Source organism: Carettochelys insculpta, chromosome 5, assembly GCF_033958435.1.
Source record: "Carettochelys insculpta isolate YL-2023 chromosome 5, ASM3395843v1, whole genome shotgun sequence".
Taxonomy (NCBI): domain Eukaryota; kingdom Metazoa; phylum Chordata; order Testudines; family Carettochelyidae; genus Carettochelys; species Carettochelys insculpta.
In genome coordinates this window covers 36,094,051-36,119,522 of record NC_134141.1, presented here as the reverse complement: position 1 = coordinate 36,119,522, position 25,472 = coordinate 36,094,051, and the positions used below count along the sequence as shown (strand labels likewise).

Genomic DNA, 25,472 nt, shown 5'->3' with positions numbered 1-25,472 from the left:
ATCACCATGTAGAAATATCTTGTGGTTTTCTTTAGGTTAGATGGGTGTTTGATTAAAGATGAAGATGAAATACCACTACTGCACTACTCCCCATAGCCATTGCACTTAGTTTAAACTAGATAGTTTATTGATTTGTAAAGCAGCTTTTTTCATTTTAGTATTTTCTTTAGGGTTGAAGAACCTCATTAATGACTTTTAATACTAGAACCACAAACACTGAGAATACTGGGCTCAACAGTTAATTACCTTCACTTATAAATCTGGAAAATTTAACATTCTTCTTTTCTACAAATTTTCAAGTAACTCTTAGTTTTCAACCACAAAATATTTATGACACAAAAACAGAAATTTTATGCAAGGCTGCCGGTAGACTGAAGATTTCTACTGGATTTATTTGGGAATATGAGCGGTATTAGTAGTAGTAGAAGCATGTATGGGTCCTCTTGGCTACTGACTATGTGAAATCCTAATCAATCTATTAAATAAAATTTCTCTCACCTCTTCCTTATCTTTTGGAGAAGAATCTTTATGTAGGGATTGCAATGTCTCTTGGGCCTGCTGTAGTTGCTCTTCCAACCTCTTTATCTTTTGTTCTTTTTCCAGTAGCTGACCCTGAAGAGAAGCATGACTTTGCTGGAGTTGAATTTCATTTGATTGCAGAGTTTCAAAACATATAGTCAATTCGTTGTAAAGCTATTAGAAAAAAAGAAAAAAAAACATGGGATTAAGAATTGCCATAATCGAAAACAAGTACTTAAATTCACAAACTTATACGTGGTTTATTGCTGTTACTGGTTTACAAAGTCATACAGCCACCAGAACCATGATTTTTTCATTATTCTGTTTCCAATATTGGTCACTCTTATTTCCACCACTAAAGCCTCCTCACACTGGCAGAGGTATTGCCTTTACCTTTTATCCTTTATCTTTGTAACTAAGGTACTCAGTCCTGTACTGTGTTTCAAACAACTGCTTCTCCACCCAAACAAGTATGAACATAAGAACAGAAGAATGGCCATACTGGGTCAGACCAAAGGTCCATCCAGCCCAGCATCCCATCTGCCGACGGTGGCCAATGCCAGGTGCCCCAGAGAAGGAGAACAGAAGACAATGATCAAGTGATTTATCTCCTGCCATCCATCTCCTGCCCTTGTTCTGAAGGCTAGGGCACCATACTTTACCCCTGGCTAATAGCCATTTATGGACCTAACCTGCAAAAATTTATCAAGCTCTTTTTTAAACCCTAATAGAGTCCTGGCCTTCACAGCCTCCTCGGGCAAGGAGTTCCACAGGATGACTGCGCGCTGTGTGAAGAAAAATTTCCTTTTATTAGTTTTGAACCTACTACCCATCAATTTAATTTGGTGTCCCCTAGTTCTTGTATTATGGGAAAAGGTAAATCATTTTTCTATATTCACTTTCTCCACACCATTCATGATTTTATATACCTCTATCATATCGCCCCTCAATCGCCTCTTTTCCAGACTGAAAAGTCCCAGTCTCTCTAGCCTCTCCCCATATGGGACCCGTTCCAAGCCCCTAATCATCTTAGTCGCCCTTTTCTGAACCTTTTCTAATGCCAATATATCTTTTTTGAGGTGAGGAGACCACATCTGCACACAGTACTCAAGATGTGGGCGTACCATAGTTTTATATAGGGGAAGTATGATATCTTTTGTCTTATTATCGATCCCTTTTGTAATAATTCCTAACATCCTATTTGCCTTACTAACTGCCGCTGCACACTGCGTGGATGTCTTCAGAAAACTATCCACTAGAACTCCAAGATCCCTTTCCTGATCTGTCGTAGCTAAATCTGACCCCATCATGTAGTACGTGTAATTTGGGTTATTTTTTCCAATGTGTATTACCTTACACTTACCCACATTAAATTTCATTTGCCATTTTGCTGCCCAATCACTCAGTTTTCTGAGATCTTTTTGTAGTTCTTCACAATCCCTTTTGGTTTTGACTGTCCTGAACAACTTGGTGTCATCTGCAAACTTTGCCACCTCACTGCTAACCTCATTTTCTAGATCATTGATGAACAAGTTGAACAGGATCGGTCCCAGGACTGACCCCTGGGGAACACCACTAGTTACCCTCCTCCATTGTGAAAATTTACCATTTATTCCCACCCTTTGTTTTCTGTCTTTTAACCAATTCCCGATCCATGAAAGGATCTTTCCTCCTATCCCATGACCACCTAATTTACATAAAAGCCTTTGGTGTGGGACCGTGTCAAAGGCTTTCTGGAAATTTAGGTATATTATGTCCACTGGGTGCCCCTTGTCCGCATGTTTATTAACCCCTTCAAAGAATTCTAATAGATTAGTTAGACACGACTTCCCTCTGCAGAAACCATGCTGACTTTTGCCCAACAATTCGTGCTCTTCTACGTGCCTTGCAATTTTATTCTTTACTAGTGTTTCTACTAATTTGCCTGGTACTGATGTTAAACTTATCGGTCTATAATTGCCAGGGTCTCCTCTACAGCCTTTTTTAAATATTGGTGTTATATTGGCCATCTTCCAGTCATTTGGTACCAAAGTGGATTTAAAGGATAGGTTACAAACCACTGTTAATAACTCCGCAATTTCACATTTGAGTTCTTTCAGAACCCTTGGGTGAATACCGTCTGGTCCTGGAGACTTGTTACTATTCAGCTTATCAATTAACTCCAAAACCTCCTCTAATGTCACTTCAATCTGAGTGAGTTCCTCAGATTTGTCACCTAAAAAGGCTGGCTCAGATTTAGGAACCTCTGTAACATCCTCAGCCGTGAAGACTGAAGCAAAGAAATCATTTAATCACTCCGCAATGGCACTGTCTTCCTTGATCGCTCCTTTTATATCTTTATCGTCCAAGGGCCGTTTATGTCAGCCGTTCCCTACACTTTTGCATGGTGAGAGCGAGCAGAAATTTACTTTAATTCTTAAACAACTATACAATTAAAAAAACAAAAATAGCAAATGTCCACATGTGCATACACACACTAACAGAAAAGAAGTTTCACTGATTAGAAATAAATTACTAAATGAAATATATCTTACAGAAGTGAGCTTATTAATAGGTGCAGCAAACAAGAAATAGAAAATCTCCTTTTTAACTGAATAAGCTGAAGTTTAGTTTTAGTACAAAAGACTAAAGTCCATGCACCAGACTAAGATATAACTGACTTTATAACGTCACCCTCCCTATTTATCTCTTCTGCATAGTTCATTCTGCTCTTTCAAGCTTTCTAGTCCTGACTGCCCACTCGTCTTTCATAGTTGTTTTCCATGCTTAATGTCCTTCCTGAGCTGACCCAATAACACATTCCTTTAAAAGACCAATTTCTATCATTACATGTAAAAATAAATAAATAAATAAAACGATGGATGATGACTAGATTTTGGCAGGTATAAATAATATTTACACTTTATTGGTAAATGGATAATATTTATACATAGTTTAGTTATAAAAACATTATATAACGTAACAAGGTTATACACTGCCTTCTTATTTTTATCTATCTTATGATACTCTCTTTCTTTTCCCCTGTTTTATTCTGCCTTTCAGAGCATCACCTCTTTGGAGAAGGAATCAGGTTTTCTGTTATGTTTAAAGACAGATGAATTTTTGGAAATACAAATACAATCTTAAGTGTGTTTAGGGACAGCAGCAAGCTTCTCAAAGATTCTTCTTATTACACTATTATGATGAATATCTGACTAAAACAAAAAATTCATCTATTAAAAACATGCATTCCTAGGCAATGTCCTCCAAATGACTAGAACACTGTGATACAAGTCATCTCCAACCATAACTGGATAAACTAATTAGCTGGATCATGCTGATATGACAATTTGCTATTTTTATGATTAAAGGAACTTAAGTCGTCATAATTATAGTTTTTAAACAGTAACATCCTATTAAAATGAGAACAACACAATTTTCTTTGTGCTGACTGACAGAGGTACAGAGCACCCACCACTCCTACTGAAGTTAAAACTGTTAGTGGTTGTGCTCAGCATCGGACAGGATCAGGCCCTAAAAGACAAATAACATGTTTATTTTCTGAAAGTTATCTTTGCAATCATTCCTGCTAAAAATATTAACTGAAGGCTAGAGAAAACAGCACAACCTGTTGAAAATTCACTCAAAAACATACAACCTCAGAATTCATCCATTTTCCATGTAAGTCTGTGACCTATGCAAACATTTTTCTGCACCATTAATTTATTACTTCATAGCATGGAACACAGTAATTTATCTACTACTACGAAATTTCAGAAAGAAAATTGTCTCTGCATAAAAGAAAGCTCATTTGTTCAGCCTACAGTGCCAGTTGGAATGGCACTTGTCCATCTTTTCATAGATTGGCATGGACATTGGAGGCTAGACTGAATATTTTCTCAATATTTCTAAAGGGATTATTTTGTTTTGCATTTTCTGTTTTGAGGTTGCACCTTTTAGCCACACTGCAGTAGGGTCAACTTAGTACTTGAGATTAATCAAAGACTGTAGTCAGGCTGCAGAGGATAATAAAGGGGAACAGAAAAACAGATAACCAGGAAAGGTATGGGAAGAAGGGAAGGGAAGGAAATGGGGGGAGGAGGAGAGAGAGAGAGAGGGTGCCTCTACACTAGGAACTAAATTTGAAGTTAACGTCAAAGTTAGGCACTACTTCGAAGTAGATAGCAGAGAGTCTACACATTTTCCTTCGCTTCGAAGTTAACTTCGAAGAAAGGGAGCCAAACTTTGAAGCCCTTACTCCATTCCTGGGAATGGAGTAGTTCCCTACTTCAAAGTTAAACTTTGAAGTAGTGTGTGTGTAGATGCTCAGCTTCAAAGTCTGTTACTTCAAAGCCGTACTTCAAAGTAAGCAACGTCAAACTTATTTTTGTAGTGTAGAAAGAAAGAAAGAAAGAAAAGGTAATATTTATGTCCATTGGAAGTAGCAAGCTCAAGGGAGAATCAATGGGTGAAAACTTGAGTCCACTGAAATCAGTGGACCCCTTGCTCTTCATGTCAATGGAAATGGGAATTCATCCAGTCTGTCTTGTAGATAACAAAGGAAGCAAGCAAAGAGGATAAGAATAATGCAGAGATTGCTTAACTGAAAAAGTAGGAGGGAAATATTTAATTGAGTTTAATGGAATTGTACAGCTGGAAATATGGAGGAAAGGCCAGTGCCATAGGATCATCTGTACGCCAAAAGCAAGCTCTTCAGACCAGTTTGACAACCCTTTTATTGTGCTCCAGAACTATACTTCCTTACAAAGTAGCAAAGAGCTATAGATAACTAGATCAAGATATTTTTAAATCATGAAATCAGTGAAACAACTTGAAAAAGTACATCTGAAATAAGTAACTACAACCAAATGATATCATCCAAAAGTCATGAACTGAAAAATGAAGCAGCTGAGCTACTAACAAAAAAATTAAACCAGTAGTAAGGGCACCACTCAACAATCCTCTATCTCAGCTTTACTGAAATATTTCCAAATTTTCCAGTGCAACTTTTCAAATATTTATTATAATTTATTTTGCTACAGAACTGGTTTCTGGTGTTTTTTTGAATAGTTGTTTGAAACAAATTACATAATTTATTGCAGAAAAACAAAAATTTCCACTGTCCCATATGAAAGGTCTTTAAAACCATTAGAAGATATACCTGTAAAGCATGCAGATGAGTATATAATGGACACAAACATGGTATTTTTTACAATAATTCATACCCTTCTAACACTTTAAAATTCTTTAAGTGTTACCAAATTTGTGGACAGAATTTGATGATGACAAAATCATTTTATGTCCGTTAAGACAAGGAAGCCTTTCGAGAAACTCCAGAAGGAGTTAACAAAACTAGGCAAATTAGCAACACAATAGATAAAATTAAACAGACAAGAGCAAGTTAATGCATACTGAAAACAACAATTCATAATTATCCACACTTACATGGATTATAAAGTAATAGTATCCTCTCGGGAAAAAGACCGAGGCGTGCATCATTGATGAGAACTCAATAAACATATCTGCTTTCATTTCTAAAAGGAGGCATGCCAGACTACATTATACAGGGATGAAAAATAATATAGAAAATATTACAGCTCTTTCATAGAAACGGATGATCCACCATCATGTTCAATTTTTGTCACCTCAAACAAATAAAAACAGAAAAAGGATAACAAAAAATCATAAGAGCCTTGAAACGAAGGCTTTTCATATGTGAAAAGATTTAGATTCATGATGATTCTGTCCAGAAGGGAAAAGAATAAAAGAACAGGTGGAACAATCAAGGTTTTTTCATTGTTTTTTACAGGCAAGGCCAGCTGAACAGTCATATATACCTTTCTTATTGGACTAGATAGAGGGTAACAGATTCAATTCAAAAAAGTTTAAAACATTAATATAGGTTTATATGACAAGCTTAACATGTAGAGCTCACTTGCACAGAATGTTATTATGGCAAATTGTTTATTAAGAATTACAGAAGTATTCGCCTTTGATGTGACTAAGAATGAGATATGCAACATCTTTAGCTGGGACAAAATTACAGGAACAGTCGATCATCATACTCTATTGTCTAAGTAGTAACAGTGAGATAGCCATGTTAGTCCACACTCCAACGAAACAAAACAAAAAAAAGAAGCAGCAGAGTTGTGGCACTTTAAAGACTAACAAAATGATTTATTCAGTGATGAACTTTCATGGTGGGTCTGTCTCATGAAAGCTCATCACCGAATAAATCATTTTGTTAATCTTTGAAGTGCTACATTTCTGCTGCTTTGTATTGTCTAACCAGTTAGTGTGAGAAATTGTTTCCCTCCATATCACAGTACTGTATAATTAGATTCACTGTTTTTCTTTTGAGAGAAGACATACATAATGTGTGATTGGCTACTTTACTTCTCCAGCTACTTTAAAGACAGTACATTGGCCCTGTTAAATAATGTCCAATATACAGAAAGGTGACATCTTAGTCCCACTGAAGTCAATGGCAAATCAAGTGAATTCAAAGGAACCAGGATTTCACACATGGTACAGATTGAACTTCTCTAGTCTGGTATTCTTGGAACTTGACCAGTGTAGAATGAAAGAATTTGCTGGACCATCAGAGGCCAACATTGTCTAACATCATTACCAACAATTCCACTGCTTACTGGGCTCTTAGAAGACATTTAGCTGTAAATTACAGATAAATAACATCACTGAATACTCAGATCCAGCACTGGTGGCTATAAACAAACTTTCTGGGACCACAGGAAACACAACCATGGTAAGCAGTAGACCAGCTAGCTAAAATCATGCCAGATTACAGATGTTGCCAGATGACTGAGTGCAACAGGTTCAGTCTGTATTTTTTTCCTTATTTTTCGCCAACAAGTTTTGGATGATATTCCTTGCTTGTAGAAAGTGAAATAGAAGGGTGGAATGACACACAATTGGTTGCAGTCAATTGGTTGCCAGACAACTGGTTGCAGTCATTTGCAGCTATAAGACCGTTTGTCCAGAGAAATGGGCTTCCAGCATGGTAGACAAAACAAGAGTACAGGTGTACCTCTCCAGTCCAGGACTCTCTGGTCTGGATGTTGCCAGAGAGCCCCAGTGGCAGAAGTTGCCAAGAGCCGGGAACGGAGCTGATCCAGGAAGCTGTCAGACTTGTTGGGCTGCTGGGTTTTGGGGCAGCAGGGGCCATGGGGCATGCAGGGGTAGTGGAGCCCATAAACAAAGCAGCAGCAGCCAATGGAGCCAACAGAAGCATGGCTGGAAGAGCCCATATAGCTGATGGCAGCAGGGTCAGCAGACTCCACAAAGCCAGCAGCAGAAGACCCACCTCCTCCTGACCCCATCCTGGAGGCCAGACATTCCACAGTCCAGCAAACAGTGCTGGATCAGGGAGGTTCAACCTGTACTGAACTGTTTTCTGTCTACAAAATAGCTTTCCAATATTCCTCTATCTCAGCGTTTCCTACAACCTAGCTTGATGAAATAGTTTTGTGCTGGATTTTTATCGTTTTTGCTTATGGAATACACTTAATATACTGCAGTTATTAGTAATGTATCAACTCTGTTATTCTTGCATTGTTAGATATTAAAGTTGGTCTACACAAGAAGCATACTGAATGCTTCTCTGGTTCTGCATTGTTCAGGGGGAGAAAATTAATCACCTTGTGGAGTAACAGAGGTTCTTCAAGATTTGTGTATCTGTGAGTGCTTGTAGCGGGATGGGATGGCCATTCCGCTACCAGGAAGGGGAGGACCCCTTCCAGGAGCTATTTTGTGTGAAGCCTGGCCACTCCCAGTCACCTGACTGGACGTCAGGAGGCAGGGCCCACGCTATAAAAGCACAACCTGAGGACTCAGTCTGTTCTGAGCCACCAGAGGAACCGGGCGGTGGCCTTGGGCTCTATGCCTGGGCAGCTGAGGCCCACCCAAATGAGGCCAAGGCCTGGATTGGACCACTTGGGCCCCTGCCAGTCCTGATACCCTGTGGACCCCAGTGGAACCTGCATGAGAAAGAAGACCAAACAGACCTAGAGGACCGACCCAACTATCTGCCGTAACCTGCTCCCTGAGCCAGCCTAAGACAGCTGGAGAACCGGCCTCAGCCTCCTCAGCAAGCCAGCCTGAGGCAGGGGAACTGAGAGGCTGTGTCGTCCTGGATTGAGCCATGCAGACCCCAGCCAGACCTGGAACCCTGTGAGCCCCAAGATGTCAGACTAACTTTAGGTATGTGCTGGTGGGGAAACTGAGAGTGGCCCGAGTCCAGGCTTATGCAGCCTATTGATTCAGCTGCCTCAGGCTGGCTTGGGGTGCAGGCTGAGGCTGGTTCTCCTGCTGCCGCAGACTCGTTCACAGTGCAGGCTGCGGCGGGTACTCCAGTGGGTCCTCCGGGTCCAGCTGGTCTTCTCCAGGCAGCAGGTTCTGCTGGGTTCCCCAGGCTGGGACCCCAGATCCATCCACTCGCTCTGTTGGAGGCTCAGCCCAGAATGAGTCCTCAGGCTGAGTTTTTCGAGGCCTGGCTCCACCTCTTGACTTCTGGGTAGGTCACTGGGAAGGGCCAGGCTTCACACAAAATAGCTCCTTCTAAGTAGCGGGGTGGCCATCCTGCCCCACTAAAGTGCCCCACTATAGGTGTCTGTGCACTTGTAATCAGGGATTTATGGTATCTATGCCTGACTGCATTGCACATCTGAGTAGGAGTCAGGAATGAAAAAACTGCAGGGTTTCCCTGCTGAATCCAGTACTGTCCCTAGTCTGATAGATGATAACATAATGTACAACAGAGGCTTGCACTGAGTATCATGTAGTCACTGGGCAGATGTCCTGGTCAGGGATATGTGCCAGGAATGTCACTGACAATGCCTGTGCCCTCATCTAGTGTGAACACACAATCAGTGGCAGAAGAATACTAACCAGGGTGCAGAAAGTGCAGATACACAAAGTGGCCCAGTATGAAGTACTTGGAGTAGAGACCAGCTGACCTCTAATGCATTCAGCTACAGAGAGGAATAACTGGATGGCTTTTCAGGAAGATTTAGTCCTGTCCAGGTAAAAAAGCCAGGGCCCATCACACATCTCATGAATGCAGGTCCCTTTCCTCGTTAGAAGAGCGGGGACTGGGATAGAGAACTGAAAGGAAAATGTCCTAGGCTCACATAGAAGGCTGACACCACCTTTGGTAGGAAAGTCACAAGTGGATGAAACTGAACCTTGTCCTTATGGAAGACTATTAATATTAGGTCAGAGGTCAAGGCTTGAGCTTCAAAAACTCATCTTGCTGATAATATTGCCATGAAGAAAGCTACCTTCCAGGACAAGCTACCTCAATAGGACCAAGTTCAAATCTCATGGCAGAACTAGGGTCTGATCTGGGGAAAAAGATGTTCCAGACCCATCATGTTATGAAAGAAACCCGTGTGACCCCACCTCAGGGAATGAAAGGTGGAATTGCTGGCAAGAGCATCTTAAAACAGGAGTGTGTCCTTCAACTGCAGCAGGTAATTCAGGATTGATTGGATCAGGGCCTTTACTGGGGAGGCGCCCTGGTCCCTTGCCCAATGCACAAGTCTCACCCATTTAGCTCTGTAGCTTTGTTGGCTCAAGAATTTCCTGCTTTAGAGGTAAATGCCTGTTCTAGGTTCAGCCATCTATCATCTACCTACACCAAGAGAAAATAGCACTATGCCAATGCTGCATCTGACCATGCCAGAGTTATAGCTGTTGAACAAAAGCCTTTATTTTTAAGGAGCTCTGTGAATCACCACCCAGTGTGCCTTTAAGTGAGTAGGGCCCAGAATTCGCATTTGTTGGCAAACTGTACTTGCTCTATGCCACAGACATCGATGAGATTTACAGTTGATGTGATGAATGGAGACAGAAAAGCAAAACCTCATCTAAGGAAACTTTTTGAAAACAAAAGGGTAAAATTCAGAAAACTTGGATAAGACTGCTAGGGAGCTCAGACTCTCTTCTTGTCTTACTATTGATTGAAGTCTCTACACCTTGAAATGGTTGCTTAGGACAAATCTATAGACTCCCATTATACCCAGAACATGAATGAAGTCCCCTGAGCAGTTGGGATTAACAAAGCAGATGGAATACATTTTGGAAAACTATCCTTTACCTAGAAAACTAAACCTAGAGAAACAATATGAAATAGACACCTGGGTCTTTTGAGAAATCTTACATGAAGGAGTTTTTACAGGACATGATATCCTTAAAAATTTGTGTGAAATCAAGGGAAAAGGCATTGCAAACCCTACCGCAAGTTCAGGGATCTGTGCATCTTGATAAAATTGATATTTAAATGTTGCTCCCTCCCTGCTACAGTCCCACTACAGCGAGGTCTGAAAGGGAATTTGTGATGCACTTATGCCTATCCACTACAAGTTTGTGCCTACCTATTCTGTCTGATGTGTCAGAAAATTAATTCCCTCGAGCAGCCATTTCCTAATGCACATCAATATCAGAGCAAACAAGCAGTTCCACCCAACGGCAGACTAGTAAAATACACTTGGAACATGTCAGCCAACACACTAAGTTATATCACATGGCATCTGTCTGGCCACTCATATGAGGTCATTGATCTTGCTGTATGGGCCAGTATATCATAGGATGTACACATTGATAGGCTAAATGCCATTGGAGAAGTAGAAAACTATTCCTCCGTGAATTTTTCTATAGAATAGCCAACAAGTCTTTACCTAGCTTTTGCAGACAGCATATTATTAATCCAAGGGGCAGAAATGGAATGCACGTGCTTTTGGAATACAGGGTGGACCTCTGTGGTCTGGCACTCATGGGATCTGACCAGTAGTACCAAATAAGGAAGCTTGCCAGACCAGGTTTCTTGGCTCTCCCATGAGAGCCTCCAGCCTGCTGGCCGGGCTCCCCACTGGGCTGCCAACCAGGCCACCTGCCCCTGACCCGCTAGCCTGCCAGAGACCTGCAGCCCTATGGTGGAGAAGCCCCTAGCAGCAGCCCCAGAAAGGCTGTTGCTTGTTTCCCTCTCCTCAGGGGACCTGGGAAACTGACCAGCTCGTGGCTGGTCAGCTTCCTGATTCCTGCAAGGGGCAGGGATTTGGGAACCAAGCAGCAGCCTGGTTCCCAGCTCTGCTGCGTTGGCAGGACCCAGGATCCTGACCGGTCATGAGCTGGTCAGCTTCCCGGGTCCCGCAAGCAGCAGGGAGACTGGAACCAGGCTGCCCCTTGGTTCCCAGCTCCCTGCCACTCTGGAGCCAGGAAACTGACCAGCCCTGGTGGGCTGATAAGTTTCCCAGCTCCTGCAAGCCAGGGGAGCCCCTCAACTTACGCAAAAATTAGAGTTACACAGGGGTAGCAGGAACGTAACTCCCATGTAACTCGAGGGTTTACTGTACATTAAGGCGGAGTCTACACTACAGCGATCGGTCAAGAGACATTACTGTCGGAAGATATCTTCCAACAAAACCTATGTCAAAAGATTGCTCTTTCAAACTGATTTTCTGTGTAGATGCAATCTGCTATGTCAACAGCTCTGCAAACAGGGCTGCCTGGTGAACCAGAAGCCTGTCTGTGGACAGAGAGCCCCCCAGAACGTCTACACTATACTTTTGCTGACAGATTCTGTTGACAGAGGCATTCTGTCTCGTATGGAATGAAAGAACTCTCCTGAGAAAACTGCTGTGTTCTGTCGACAGTTTCTCGACAGAATGCATTTTAAGTGCACATGCTCCATGAGTTATGCTGAAAGCCCCAGTTTTGTTGAGAAAACTCTATAGTGTAGATGCAGCTAAAAAGATCTGATCCAATACATGCACCACAAAGTAGTTTAACTGCATGGGTGTTACAATTTTAGCTTTCAAGGGGAAAACAAAAAGAGGAGATTTCCCGGTGTATTCTGTTTTGTGTTTCTCTGCAGTTTATACTGTGGCGTATTTGCCAGTTATCAGTGACATGGTCTACAATTAACTGGTTTAAGATGCCAGCCTCATTAACCAGTGTCCCAAGAGTATTCATTTAAAAAAACATCCTTTCAGGTAGGTCAGAAACTGGACTCATATGAGTTGAGGTGTTTGGTGGAACGGGGGTCATCAATTCATTACTATAAAGAACTACAACAACAGATCCCAAAGAGTGCAACACCTTTGTTCTCTTTATTCCCAAACTGTCTGCCAGCCAATGCAGCACTCTGTTCTCATCTCACCTCCTGCTGAGAGGCACTGCTTGGGAAAGGTCAGTTAGCCTCTTGAAAATATGAGCCTCTAGCTAGGGCTACATGACAAGAAATTTGCCAGTACACTGATAGATAGGCATACTGACAAACCATCCAAGTGTAGATGCAGTGTTATACTGGCAAAGAAGTGCTTTATTGGCACAGTTCGTACAAGCTCCCTGAACTAATACAATGATGCTAGTATAGCTTTGTCTATATCAGGGATCTTGCCAGTATAGATACATAATTCAAAACAAAACAAAAACTTAACTCATATAGACATTACCATACTGGGAAAAGTTACTAGTATAGACCTAGCCTTTGATAGCTATTTCATCTCTGAGACAGAGCCGCAGAAGAGGTCCTTATCACCTGTAACTCTGTCAACATTGCTTCCTTGAAGACTGAGCTGCACCAATTTTTGAAGGATCTCGTCATAGGAACCACTTACTTGAGATGCCTGATAGTGAGAGACCAGTCAGGAGAGATGGCAGAGATACAAAGGAATTGCACAGGAGAGAGAAAAGGCTGCAGGAAAGGATTCTGGAGGGTGAGAGAGGAAGAAGGATGAAGTAAACTCTAGTAAACATATCCTAAAAATAAAATGAAGATTTTGATCATTGTAAGTCGGGTTACTGTCATCCCATTTTGCCAAGATGGATGCGGAACTTCTGATGTGTTCCATGAAGTGATTTCTAATATAACCAATCTGCAGTTTTGCTCGGCCTCTTCAATGCTGATCCAAGGGAAAACAATTATGATCTCTTGACACAAAACACCCAATGTTTATCTGCATCCACCTCATACATATTACTAAGAAATTTTGTTTATGAGGCACAGTGCTCAATATATTTTCTCCAGTAGCAGCAACGTTCTGTACCTGTGACTGCCGCGGTACGCTCAACACATCTGACAAGTCTCAGAGGGTAGCTGTGTTAGTCTGTCTCTTCAAAACATGGGGCATCCCGTGGCACGTTAACACATTTGGGCATAAGCTTTTTGTAGGTAAAAAAACACTCTGTCAGATGCATTTTGATCTAACAAAATGTTTTTTACCCATGAAAATGTATGCCCAAATAAATCTGTTAGTCTTTAAAGTGCCACAGGACTCCTGGTTGTTTTTACATAAGATGGTGTTACACTAAAATATCCATCACCTAATTTAGTTTTAAAGGGTCACAATTTTATAACAAGCTTTCCAGGTGAACAGCTGTAGAGGATTAATGTTGTTTAAAAAAGGTTCTATAAAAGGGTACATAAATGATTTATATAATACTAGGTCTCCTTCATTTCATATATTTATAAGAAAGAAGCATGTCTTCTGTCTTTCGTACAAATGCAAAGTCATGTTTAAATCACTGTGTTAAAGCCAAAAGCTTTAAATTCATGATGATGCCTAGAATAGAAATTTCTCTAAGTAACTATTAATATTCATAGTATTTACCAAATCTATGAAGTCATACTATATGAAGAAAAATAAATAAAACCATACTATATAAAGGAAAAACTTTGAATAAGATAGCCACAGAAATATTATCATAGTTACAGTTTGGCAGATGATTTTTTGCAATAGGTTTTCAAATTTTTTCACTTTGGCAAAAACTTGTGGGAGATTGACTCGAGTGTCAAATTTACAAGGGTTCACCACCTAATCAGCTAATAATAATAATAGGCATTATAAACTTGAACTTGCTCTTCCCAGCAGTGGGCGAGAAAGAGAATTAAAAGTAAACCAAGCAAACTAAAAGTTGGACAATGTGCTTTGTAATCCATCAGGCCATTTGTCTATATACCACTAAATTCTATGGCTGTGTCTACACGTGCCGCTTCTTCTGGAAGAAGTGGTACGGTAATGAGCTACCTGGAAGATGCTAATGAGGCATGGATGCAAATTTTCTGTGCCTCATTAGCATATCAGCACATGGTTTGGAGTCCAGAAGGAGCTTTTGCAGACTCCAAAGTACATGTGCAGACATGTGGCCTGCGGGGATCTTCCGGAAGGCGGGGCGGTTCCTTCCAGAAGATCTCCGTGGGCCACGTGTCTGCATGTGTACTCTGGAGTCCGGGAGAGCTTCTTCCAGACTCCAAACCACATGCTGATATGCTAATGAGGTGCAGAAAATTTGCATCCGGGCTTCATTAGCGTCTTTTGGATACCTCATTACCGTGCCACTTCTTCCAAAAGAAGCGGCATGTGTAGACACAGCCTACATGTTTAGTCTTTATGGAAGGAATGGTCATTCCCTTCAGTGGGTATAACTGGTTCCAAAAGATCATCCTTCTCCACTTTCAACATTCTCATCACAAAGTAGCACCAATAAAAGACTGCAATACCACATAGTAAATGCTGCATATTGATGTTAATAGACAGTACTCACAAGTATGTTTAAATTTATACTTTCGTGATTGAAAAAAACCCATACTTTTTGATATGATATAGTTTCAGCTGTGTGAGCATCTTCCTGATTTCTCAGTACTTTTTGCGTATCCATATTGAGAGTCTGAAGCTGCTGGATCAGCTCTGCCTGCTGTGCTGTATGTTCTGTGTTTTGTTTGTAAAGATTCTGCAACTCCTGCAACTCCTTCCTGTGCAAAGCAAGCAATAAACAGGGAAGTATGAATAAAAAGACAATAGCTGTGTTCTGCTAATTTTATTTTATATAACGAGATATGTACTTGCACTTATGTTACTTGTCAATGTTCTTCTAAACACCAGAAATTATACAGAGAATATTTTATATTTATCACACTTTCCTGTAAAATATCTATGCAACACTTAACTTTCAAAAACAGAATATCTATCAAATTGCTTTTAACAGCATGACTGCTATAATATAACTGAACATCCAGTTATAGTATTAGCAGTTTTCTGATCAACATATAGCTAACTCTGTAGTGCCAAGAGTCCAAACGCAGAAATGATGTCTGCAGTAGAAATTTACTTTAACGGGATATCTAGAACCACAGAGTAAGTATAATATTTGTATAATTGCTTCAGTTCAAAAATATTCTGTGTCACACTAAATCGCTTTTGGTATCATGATTTGTGATAGAGTTTAATAGTATGCACACTGCATCTTCTTTGTATATTGGAGAACGCACAATTCTGTTATTTAACAGTCACACTTCAAAGTATCTCGACTTAAGTTCAGTCTCAGTGCCCATTACCCCCATGAGCTTTCTTCCATGTTTCCTTATAGAGTTCTCTTTGGACTTCAGGCAAACCATTTAAAGTGTCTATGAATCAGTTTAACATATGTGAAAAGGGAATCAAGACATTTACGTAAAGTGATTTGAGATCTACAGATGAACAGCAGTGCCTAAAAACTAATTAATATCAATATAAGTGGTTTGTCAGTAAAGTTGCAGAATGGCAGAGTCCGTGCCAACGTAATTCAAGGAACTGGTTTTTAAAAAATGCATTGTACCGGTGGAAAACAAATAATACCACTCAAAGAAGTTTATGAAAGGCCATGATGAACTGAGAGGTTCTGTCTTGTAAAAACGTGCAGGCAGTGACTGGAAAGAAATCATACAAAGGGTGAGAAGTAGACTTAAAAATATGATTTATGGAGACAGGTTGGACCACAGTGTTCCTGGTAAGCTGTGTGCTTGGACAGCTACTTAGAAGAGATTCAGGTGCCACCCAGAGCACCCATGATCACCAGTATGTATTTCTACTGGTAGCACACTGGTAGCACACATATGCTTATGTCTTAGTATACATAAGAAAATATATTCTATACATGGATGGAAAAAATTAGCAGGAACATTGCTGGACAGATTAATACACTTTTAAAATCAAATGATGGACAAAATAAATAAAATGTCACCAGCCATAAATTCTTTCTGTCACGGGAACCACCTATTTCTGCCCTGCATTTATTACACCGTCACAGAGAGCAACGCATTAAATGATGATGTCAAACTACACAATGTATTTATAGTTTACCATTTTAGTTATGTTACTTCTCATAACATTCCATTTCGTATTTGTTCATTAAGCAGTAGTATCAAGGCAGTTACACAAAAATGAAGATAAACTGTACCAATACAACAGTACTAGAAATAAGGTTAATAAAGGAATATTGTCAAAGCAGCTCATAATGGGGCTCAAATCAGGAAAGAGCTTAAGCACACATTTAACTTCAAAGCATGTATTTAAGTCCCATTGTTTCTAAATAGAGAGGCTTAATTATTTGGGACAACACATTATTCTCTGATTTGAAACAATAAGAAATGTCCAGAAAAAATAACCTGTCCAAAATAGGATATCCATTTATGAAACAGCTCCAAAAAGGACACAAACAAAGCAATCAAAATATTTTCTAAAAGTACATCTGTAACAAGTAGCATTCCAGAATATATGGAAACATAGCAATGAAACCAGTTTTTAATGGACTGCCTTACTAAGTATTAAAAAAACAGACAGTGACCTGTTCTGTAACTGCTATTCTTCGAGACATGCTGCTTATGTCCACTCCAAGTTGGGTGTGCGCTGGCACACACCCACTCGCCAGAAGCTTTTTGCCCTAGCCAGGAGCCATAGGATCAGTGCGGCACCCCCTGCAGTGGTGCCAATATGGCGACCAACATCTTCACTGCCCAATGTGCCCCCTGCATGCTCCATTCCTTCTTGCCAGCTACTCCGACAGTGGGGAAGGTGGGAGGGTTTTGGAATGGACATGAGCAACAAATCTCTAAGAACACCAGCTACAGAACAGGTAACGCCTTTTCGTCTTTGAGTGATTGCTCATGTCCATTCCAAGTTGGGTGAATACAAGCCAATGCCTAGCAGGTGGGGTCGGAAACTTGAAAGCAATGTATGACAGCCCTGCCCACGGCAGCAGGGTGTGTCAAAGCGTAATGTGCTGTAAAAGGATGAATTGAGGACGACGTGTCCACTGTACAGATGTCCTGGATAGGCACCTGTGCCAAATATGCCACAGAAAATGCCTGCACTCTTGCGGAGTGCGCCCTAACCGGCAGGGGAGGAACCCCCACGAGCTTGTAACACTCCTTCACGGATGTCACTTAGCTAGGCAAGCTAAGAGCCCCTTCTTCTCCGTGCCTCCTGCCAGCTGCGCAGCTCTCAGCCTTACAGCAGCACCACTGCAGGAAGGCAAGGAGAAGGCTTTTAGTCTGTCTAGCTGCCTGCAGCTGCAGTCAGCTAAGCAGGCTAAGAGCTCCTCCTTGCCTTCCCCCAGCAGCGCTGCTGTCAGACTGACAGCTGCACAGCTGGGGGAAGGCAGGGAAAAGCAGCCAGGGCTGGTCAGTTTCCCATGTCCCACAAGCAGCGGAGAGCTGGGAACCAACCAGCAGCCTGGTTCCCAGCTCCCTTCCCCAACTTGCATGAAATCTGAGTTGCGTACAGGTTGCAGGAATGCAACTCCCGTGTAACTCGAGGTGTTACTGAAGTTTCTCAAGAGTTAAGCACATCTTGTTTTCTGAAGTGGTTCTTTCCTGGAGTCAAATTCAACTGTTAATTACAATGGTGAAATATGAAAATAACTAGACTGAAACCAATGAAGTTGCTGTAGACCTACATTAGTGTAACTATGTATGAAACTGGACACTGCACCCTTCTCTTTGTTCTAAATCTCTAGTAGTATGCATGGGAGGGGGGATAACTGGGAGGAAGTGATTTAAAAAAAGATCAGCAGCAGGAGTTTTAGGGCATGCTTCTGCTACTGTTCATTCACACTGCCGCTGAACTCAATGCCTTCCCCTGCCAAGTGAACTTTCATAAAAAGCATGGTGATTACATTGTAAGAAGAGGTGGAGAAACCAAACAGCGGGATACTGCAGCTGATCACAGGATACCTTTCAAAATCTAGCGGCTTCAATGGAACTTTGCAGAATATAAAAGACTGATCTCTCAGAGCTCAGAATTTTAACTTTATATTAGATGTAGCTAGAGATCTTGAGGTTAAGCCCATCGAAGTAAATGTCTTAATGACAAAGCTATAACAAAAAGCCTGAGCAGAGTTGACCAAGTTGCTAGCAAGTACTTAGTTACACCAAATGTGATTTAGTAGGCTACCACCACAGTTTTGTAACCATATGACTTTAAAGATAAAGATGTGTAAATGCAGTACATCCCAAGGATATGAGGAAATGGAAGTGCAATACATGTCATCCAAGTGCCAGCATGCATATTTTTGGCATCTCACATAATTGTAAAAGAAAAAAATATCACAACATTGGTTGTTAACATTCAGGCCCCATTTTTGCTCTATTTTTTCTTCTCTCATCCCCCCCATCTCACCCTGCAGTCTTTGCCTCTGCTTTTAACTTTTTTTTGTTTTAATATTTCTCTCTCTCTCCCTAATGTTTGTCCTCTCTCTTTTCACTTGTTTTCTGGTCTGTGTTTCAGCTACATCAGCATGAGCAATCCATGTAGTACAAGCCTTAAAAATTAAAAGGATGAACAGAGAAACCAAACAAGATTCTAGACCAAAATCTGAACATTTTCTACATGCCACACATAGTAGTGTTCCTTTGGACTGGGCCTTGGACCTGGTCTCATCCTCAACAACTGGATGAAACTGGAGGAAGTCCAGCAGAGAGTAACAAAAATGACTGGGGGACAGGGGCACATTACTTAAGAGGAGAGACTGAGAGGACTGGGTTTATTTAGGGCCTGTCTTCATTTCTGTGAAGATTGACCTGGGCAGGGTCAATCTTTCAGTGTTCAATTTTGCACATCTGCTAAAGAGGGGTAAAATCGATCTCTCTTGGGTTGGCAGTCAACCCCTGTACTCCTCACTATTTCAAGGAGCAAGGGAAGTCAATGAGAGAAATGCTCTCGTCAACCTTATTTAGTGAAGACAGTCAAATAACTTCAGCAAAGCTTTTGATATGGTCTCCCACAACATTCTTGTCCATAAGTTAAGGAAATATGGATTGGATCCTTGGACTATAAGATGGATAGAAAGCTGGCTTGACGGATGGGCCCAACAGGTAGCGGTCAATGGCTCAATATCTGGATGGCAGTCAGTTTCAAGTGGAGTGCTGCAAGGCTTGGTTCTGGTGCCGGTGTTGTTCAACATCTTTATTAATTACCTGGATGAGGGACTGGATTGCACCCTCAGCAAGTTTGCAGATGACACAAAACTAGGGGGAGAGGTAAATACTTTGGAGGGCAGAGAGAATCCAGAATGACCTGGATAAATTGGAGGACTGGGCCAAAAGAAATCTGATGCGGTTCAACAAGGAGAAGTGGAGAGTCCTGCACCTGGGGTGGAAGAATCCCAAGCACTGTTATAGGCTGGGGACCGACTGGCTCAGCAGCAGTACACAGAGAGGGACCTAGGGGTTATGGTGGATGAAAGGCTGGATATCAATAAACAGTGTGCCCTTGTAACCAAGAAGGTTAACGGCATACTAGGGTGCATTAGGAGGAGCATTTCAAGCAGATCTAGAGAAGTAATTGTTTCCCTCTATTCAGCACTGGTGAGGCCCCATCTGGAATATTCTGTCCAGTTTTGGCCCCCCTAGTATAAAAAGGATGTGCATGTACTGGAGCAGGTTCAGCGAAGGGCAACAAAAATGATTAAGGGGCTGGAGCACAACACTTATGAGGACAGGCTGAGGGATTTGGGTTTGTTTAGTTCACAAAAGAGAAGACTTAGGGGTGATTTAATAGCTGCGTTCAACTTCCTGAAGGGGAGCTCTAAAGAGGAAGGTGAGAAACTGTTCTCAGTGGTGTCAGATGACAGAACAAGGAGTGATGGTCTGAAGTTAGAGAGGGAGAGGTGTAGGTTAGACATTAGGAAAAACTACTTCCCCAGGAGGGTGGTGAGGCATTGGAATGTGTTGCCTAGAGAGGTGGTGGATTCTCCATCCCTTGAAGTTTCTAAGTCCCGGCTGGACAAGGTCCTGGCTGGGATGACTTAGTGGGGATTGATCCTGCTTGAAGCAGGGGGCTGGACTAGATAACCTCCTGAGGTCCCTTCCAGCCCCATGATTCTATGATAAATAAGTCGATTTCCGATACATTGAGTCTTGCTAAACAATTGCCATAGCTAAAGCTGCATGTCTGAAATCAACGTATTTTCTTAGACTAGATCAAGCCTTAGCCTGCAGATGGGAAGAGTGAGGAGTGATCTCATAGCAGCCTTCAACTACCTGAAAGTGCGTTCCAAAGAAGATCAAGCCAGGGTACTGTCAGTAGTGGCAGATAACAGAATAAGGAGCAATGGTCTCAGGGTATAGTGGATGATGTCTAAGTTGGATATTAGGAAAAACTATTTCACTAGGGCTGCAGCTATACTACATCCCCCCTTTTGGAAGGCATATACAATTGCAGCCAATCGGAAATGCAAATGAGGTGCTGATTTACATACTGTGTCCCTTGTTTGCATAATGGTGGACATTACTGTTCCGGAAGTGCTGGTTTTGAAGCCAAAACAGCCTGTAGACAGAGTTCACTCAAAAGGAAGCCCCACTTTCAAAAGCACCCTTCTTCCTCTTATTTTTCTTACGAACACAGGGTTAGTTTTTGAAGGAACCCCATCTACATTGATTGTTTTAATTCTGAAAACAGCATTTCTGGAACAGCGAGTGGCCACCGTTGTGCAAACGAGGCATTCAATATGTAAATCACCATCTCATTTGCATTTCAAATTGGCCGCATTTGCATTCTCCTTCCAAAAGGGTAATGTAGTGTTTCTGCAGCCTAGGAGAGTGGTGAAGCATTTTAATGATTTACCTGGAGAGGGGGAAGAATCTCCATCCTTAGGGGGTTTTAAGCCAGGCTTGACTTGATTTTGGGATTGTCTACAATACTACTTCACTGCATAGCACAACCTTCATCCCCTCAACCCCAAGTGCAGCAAGTCACTGCCCTGGAAAGTGCCCGTGTTAACAGGTTCCCACTGCTGGGAACCATGCTAACAGCACTGTTAGCTACTCACCTCATGGAAGTGGTGTACTTGGTGCCATGACTACAATGATGCATTAAAGCACTGCTGCAGTAGAACTTTAAATTCATCAATATGGACAAAGCAATTGGTGGTACTGGTCCTGCTTTGAGCAGGGGGTTAGACTAGATAACCTCCTGAGGTCTTTTGTAGCCCTAATCAGCTATGATTCTGCAAGTTTCTTCCTTGTAATGGATTTACTTTTTGGACACAAATTTATTTTCCTAGCACAGTCTGACTATTGCTGGAAGTGGCTGATGTTCATAATTTGCTTGTTCAGTCATTCCCCTGTGCGCTGACGCGCATTTATTTTTTACTGAAAAAATACCACCTTACTTAAAATGATCAATAAAGCTACCAGGATTTTCTAAAGGAGAACAAAGTGTTCTTATGTGGCATGTAAAAGTTTTAATAGCAGCTGCCATATTTAAAAAGTGGTTTCCTGAATTTCAGAGAAATCACCACTTTCCTTAATAAGGCATTAAGCAAGAAGATAATAAGTTGCACACCAGTTTTCTCTTGGGTCCCAGTTCAGCACGGTTATTCAGGAAAACACTCAGCATAAGCTTAAAGTTAGGCCTATATGCAATTGCTTCCCTTGAGAGAGACGGACTTAAGAATACACTCAAGTGCTATTATATGTAACTATAAATATGTACACACAGACACACACACACCATGTTACCAAAGAGCGAGGAAGAACTTATTTTTAAGGTGGCACAAATGAATCAGCTACTAAAAAATCATGTGTGGAGGAGGGAAAAGTCTGGTAATGGAAGAAGGGAAGTGGCTGACAGAATGGGTACTTTGACTCTAGGGACATACAAAATATTTATTAATCAACAAGGCTGGGAAGGGGTTAATCTGATGGAAGCATGTACGGAAAATTGAACATGGAAGAGCTGCAGACATAATGATAATATGCTTTAAATTACCACCCCGTCCTGGCAACAGCCATTTTAGGTAAAGACTCATAGTAACACTGTTCGACATGTGGGTTCATTTAGTTTATGACTATAAATTCTGGAAAAATACTACTATTTATATCTGAATTGAATATGAACTAAAGATTTACCTAACCATACCAAAAATACCAAACCAAAACTTGTTGCCCTGTACATACCAACTACTGCAAGCTAACATGTAGCTTCCCAGATATTGAAGTAAATTGGCCAGCTGTTGTCAATCAAAACGCTGGACAGATCAGTTACAAATACAATTAATGCTCATCATATCCACCACCTTTGTTGATGTTTGCTGATTGTTTTATTTTCCCAATAAGGATCAGAGTACAGGCTATTTGCTTGAGCTGCATCTTCCATTTTTTTACTCCAGATATTGAGGGACTTCCAGTAATTTACTAAGTCCTCTAGGTTGCACAGCCTAAAAAGCATTGAAGATACCCACAGTGTCAAGTCTTCTCAAGGCATTTTGAAATAGTTTTGAGTGTACACCCAAGTAAATGAGCTGACAATCCCTGCCCATGTAACAGCAATGATGGAATGCATAAATTCTGAGCAATACTAGCTTGGTATGGGGCAATTGCACTTAGCGCACACTGTTGGATTACAAAGTACCACCACCTCTTAAGGGAACAGTTCCATGATATATGAAGCACTTTGGATTAAAAAGCCAGGTACATTTCAGCGTAAATCCTGAGATGCAGCACAACTTGAAAAAATATTTGAAATTCGGTCCTGAACTCTTGTGGCACAAGAAAGGCCAATAACAGGATTTAAACTGTCTAGTACGTAGAAATGTTATTGTGCATGCTGAAAGATTCAGAGATCTTACACTGGAAATGAACATGGAAAGGAAGATATATTTCAGGGTTGCTCCAGCCCACTCTGTTTAGGCAGTACATCTGGCCGTTCAGGCTTTTGTTATGCTAATATCGCCCAAAACATGCCACTTAACTCAAAACAGGAGCGTTGTAAAACCAATGCATCAAGGAAAGGTGCCACCTACTCTGAAACACTTGTTATGTAGCAGGAAATCTTGTGAGAATTATTTTCACACATATTTGTAAAAAATATATTAAACAAACAAAAGATTGGATTTGGTAGTTTATTATAAACTGGATCGAAGTCTATTATAAACATTAATCTTCAGACAGCCTTATACAATACCAGGTGGAATTTTCCAAAATGTTGAACTTTGCTCTAACACTGCTCCCACTGTAAGTAAGGGGAGTGCAGACGGCCAGTGATGGGTAAATCGGAAAATGCCTGCAACTTTTAACATGCTGGAGGAGAAAACAATTTAACAACAGAAAAATTCTCTCAGAGATCAAGGGCAGAGGTGCACAATTCAAAGAAAGAAAAAAACTCTCACTAGAACAAATTATGAATCAGTACACTCAAAAAAATGGAGCATCAGGGTTTGTATACCTGGATGTATGAAGTCCTTCTATTGCACTTGGCTTGAAAAACTTGCAAAATGAAATGCAGACAGAGTACCACTGTGATATACACCTGTCAACTAAAAGAAAATCTGTCACCACCTTCCTTAGATGTCTCTCTACCATGCACACGTTAGATACTGAAAGAAGAAAGCCAGATCTTTTGGTATTTTTTTCTACCAAACAAGATATCTGGCATTACTTTTGATTCAACACTGCTTCTGTTTTGGTGTCTGAGATTTGCCACTAAGGGAATACATTTGCCTGTTTAAGCTTAGAAAATCTGAAATGAGCCGGCACTTTGAAGTTTAAACCTTCAGAGTTGCCGTGGGTGGGCGGGGGAGGTTTGCTTAATGAAGTGCTGCATATGCGCAGCACTTCAAAATTAAACTCCCAACACCCCTACTTACCATCCTCCCTTTGAAGGAGGGTGGTAGTGCAAACAAGCCCTTTTACTGAAAACAAATTGTTTCAGAAAGGAAAGGCACTGAGGTCTTTGAGTGACTAGAACCTATATATTTACTTTTTTAAACCATCGATATTTCTTTTTTCTTCTGACATAGCATATAAGGAAAATTTTAAAAAATAGATTATTCCAGCTCAACTTCCAGGTTAATGCTATTTAGTTACATACATAGTGATACCAGAGAACGCTGGGTTATTGTATTTAACTGAACTACAATAAAGCTTTTCTAACTAAACAAGCACTCAGTATTTTACCTAGACTGTTCTACTCAGTAAAGACCATCATGTTGGTTAGGGCTGAAGTATCGACAGTCATGGAAGCCAACACAGAGACAAGATGACTCCTTGACTTTTGATTAATAACTTCCTGGAGTGGAAAGCAAGCAGGTACAGCTTGAGTCAATGCCTGGCCAGATTCTGTCATTAGATCTTCTACAGTTTGCTATTGGATTTTCCACCTCCACCAGCATATCTTCCTATATGTATTTTTTTCCAGTTACGTCATCTTTGCAAAGTTGCTACATGCAATGCTTGGCTACACCTATGGCAGGGATTGGGAATCTATGACCCACAGGCCAAATCCAGCCTGTGGCTTCCTTTCATCCAGCCCACAAGTCTGGAGGCTCTTTCACCACAGTGGGGTGAGCCAGTGCTAGCATTCCAGTCATGCAGGGATCTCCAAGGTTTTGTATACCCTTGCATGGCTGGAGTGCCAGCAGGGCAGCAGTTCTGAAAACAGCAGCACAGGGAAGCTCTGTCCCTGTGCTTGACTTCAGTCTTCACTACCATCGCTCCAACTGGTAAGGAATCTTGGCTAATGGGAGCAGCAGAATGTGATACCTTAAGCACAGGGCAGCATGGAGCCACCTGTGTCGTTCTGGGAACTGCACTCAATAAGTGTCCCAATCCCGTTCCCCCTCTTGACCAAACTTACCACCACTAGCTCTCTCCTGCAACCTCCCTCCCATCCAGACTACTCACCCCCAACATGCCCCTG

The 25,472-nt window shown here is 41.3% G+C and overlaps 1 protein-coding gene across 1 annotated transcript in view; it reads right to left on the bottom strand.

The window, feature by feature from the left end:
• Positions 1–25,472, bottom strand: part of CNTLN (centlein) — a 319,293-nt gene that overhangs the window by 192,035 nt on the left and 101,786 nt on the right. The window contains exons 7-8 of the mRNA XM_074994934.1: positions 15,109–15,267; positions 499–693 (exon numbers count right to left, since the gene is read on the bottom strand). Of these exons, the coding sequence (XP_074851035.1) occupies positions 499–693; positions 15,109–15,267 (354 nt within the window). The remainder of the gene's footprint in view (positions 1–498; positions 694–15,108; positions 15,268–25,472) is intronic.